At 37.9% G+C, this 2,089-nt stretch overlaps 1 protein-coding gene across 1 annotated transcript; it reads right to left on the bottom strand.

The window, feature by feature from the left end:
- Nucleotides 1-362: 362 nt before the first annotated feature.
- Nucleotides 363-719, bottom strand: LOC149491299 (uncharacterized). Its single transcript, XM_089699351.1, has one exon. The coding sequence runs from the start codon at nt 717-719 to the stop codon at nt 363-365; it is 357 nt and encodes a 118-aa protein (XP_089555477.1).
- Between the last annotated feature and the right edge of the window lie 1,370 nt (nt 720-2,089).

Here is a 2,089-nt window from a genome sequence, read left to right as displayed (position 1 = left end):
ACACCTTTACTATCTGTTACCTGCCCAAGTAACCACAACCCAAACTTGATAGTCGCTGGTCGACCTTATCTGTATAGGACACATACATAAACAGAAACTTTCAACTTTGATAAAATAACGAAGGACTGGCCGTCGTGGGCTCTTGATCTACTACAATTTAATATCCTATTCACTAGTCAATCATATTAATTATTCACCTGATGCAGTAATATCGATTAGGTAGGTACAACTATTACGGACTACAAAAAAGATAGTGCCTACGGCACCATCTTTTAGATATGTAAGGTAAACTATTTTTCACAATTTTGATTTTATTTTATCAATTGTAAAAGAAACATTACATTTAATTTAAAGTTTTGGAACTATCGACAGCCGCAGCGTCGACGCCTACGTCGCGGTCGCCGGCAGCAGCGCTTGCGCCTGCGGCGTCGACATCTGCATGATCTTCTCCGCCGACCACACGTTAATTTCCGGGCCACGCTCTCTAAATACCGGTCTCCTCGCTTGCTAAGAAATCCTAAGGCTGCGCTTCTCTTTAAAGTTTCCTCAGCTCTCTTTGTCAAGTTATATGAACTCCATATATCACCAAATTTATCCTGCAGATACTTCGTGATCTCATGAGGGGACACGCCCCCGCCCTTGTCGTCTAAGCGGCGGAAAGCGTTGATGATCAATTTGGCCATATTCTCATCTTGCTGCTTCGACTCCTGTTGGGCCATTTTATTGGGATTCTTGAAACATTATTTAATTTGGAATATAAGTAATAACAAAGTAATAACTATATAAAATTTTGTTCTTCTATTTGCAAACTAAAATATTGGACGACACAAAATTAATCAATGTCAATTTAATTTTAATTTTTCTTCATATCACCAGGATCTTCTTGACAAAAAAAGACATTTGAGTTTTTTGTTGATAAAATTTCAAAGGATGAAGAATTACACAAAACCTCTTTTAAGAAAGCCAAAAATTATGAGAGAAAATAGTTATTCAAAAACAGAATTCATTGAAAAAAAATACTTTTGTAAAATTTGTCAGTTGTCAAATTAAATTTATCATGATATTGTGATTTTTTCAGGAAGTATTTGTGAAATGTGGTGTGATTCGTTGCGTCAAAATTTTCAATGAATACAGACGAAAATAACGAGGAAAAGCCGGCGCAGGCCGCCGGGAGACTCGTTATAGAATATCTACAAGAGTCCAGGGATGGCGCCACGTTGACGGACATAGTGCAGCACCTTCGCGAGGAGCACGGCAAGGAGCCTACGGACGATTTGAATAAAACTGTTCAGTCAATTTTGGAGCATGGGACGGCTTTAGGTTTTTTGGAGAGGAAAGGTTCACATTTTATAAATTGGTTGGCGCGCGGGGTGCGATCCCGGAGGCGACGGCGGAGTCGATCCCGTCGTCGACGCCGGCGCCGCATCCGACGCAGGCGCAGCCGGGGCCGCCGTCGCAGGAGACGTCGCCGTCGATGACTGCCCACTCTACCAGACCCTAAGCCGCGACAAGGCTAAAGAAAAGAAAACCTTCGTTAGCGTACCTATAATGTGAAAGTGAAAATTGTGAAGCGTAATATTTGAACAATACACGGTCAATAATTTTGTTAATGATTTGTATTTATTTTGCTATGTATTGTTGATTTAACTCAGTCGATTTTTATTTATTTTGTGATGTGATTTTTTATAATACCTAAATTAAAGGATATTCAATTAAATAATATCTTTGTTTTTAATGTAGAGATTCACTAGATATTAAATATACTTACCTACCTACTATCGAAATAATTTCTATTTGCTACTTAAAACTCAGGAGAAGTAAATAAAGCTTTCCGATAGTCGGTACCTAGAGATTTTCATTCTTTCTTTGAGTGATTATGGTGCTGTTAGATTGCCATATTTTTATATCAATAAATGCTTATTGCTTATGCCATAGATTAGATTTATGCTTAGTTTCTTCATTCTTGATAAAATTCGTTTAGAAATTGCTTTACTAAAAAAATTGAAGGAATTAGGTAAGTAAGTTCCTACTATAAATAAACGCTTAAGGTCGTGAGATTTATAACAATCCTATACAGGGTGTCCCACTA

This window comes from Colias philodice, chromosome 1 (genome assembly GCF_061535455.1).
Source record: "Colias philodice isolate Cphi_HAF_F1 chromosome 1, ilColPhil1 Martin Lab GWU primary, whole genome shotgun sequence".
In the NCBI taxonomy this organism is placed as follows: domain Eukaryota; kingdom Metazoa; phylum Arthropoda; class Insecta; order Lepidoptera; family Pieridae; genus Colias; species Colias philodice.
The sequence above is the reverse complement of the archived record's forward strand: the minus strand, read 5'-3'. Positions and strand labels throughout refer to the sequence as shown.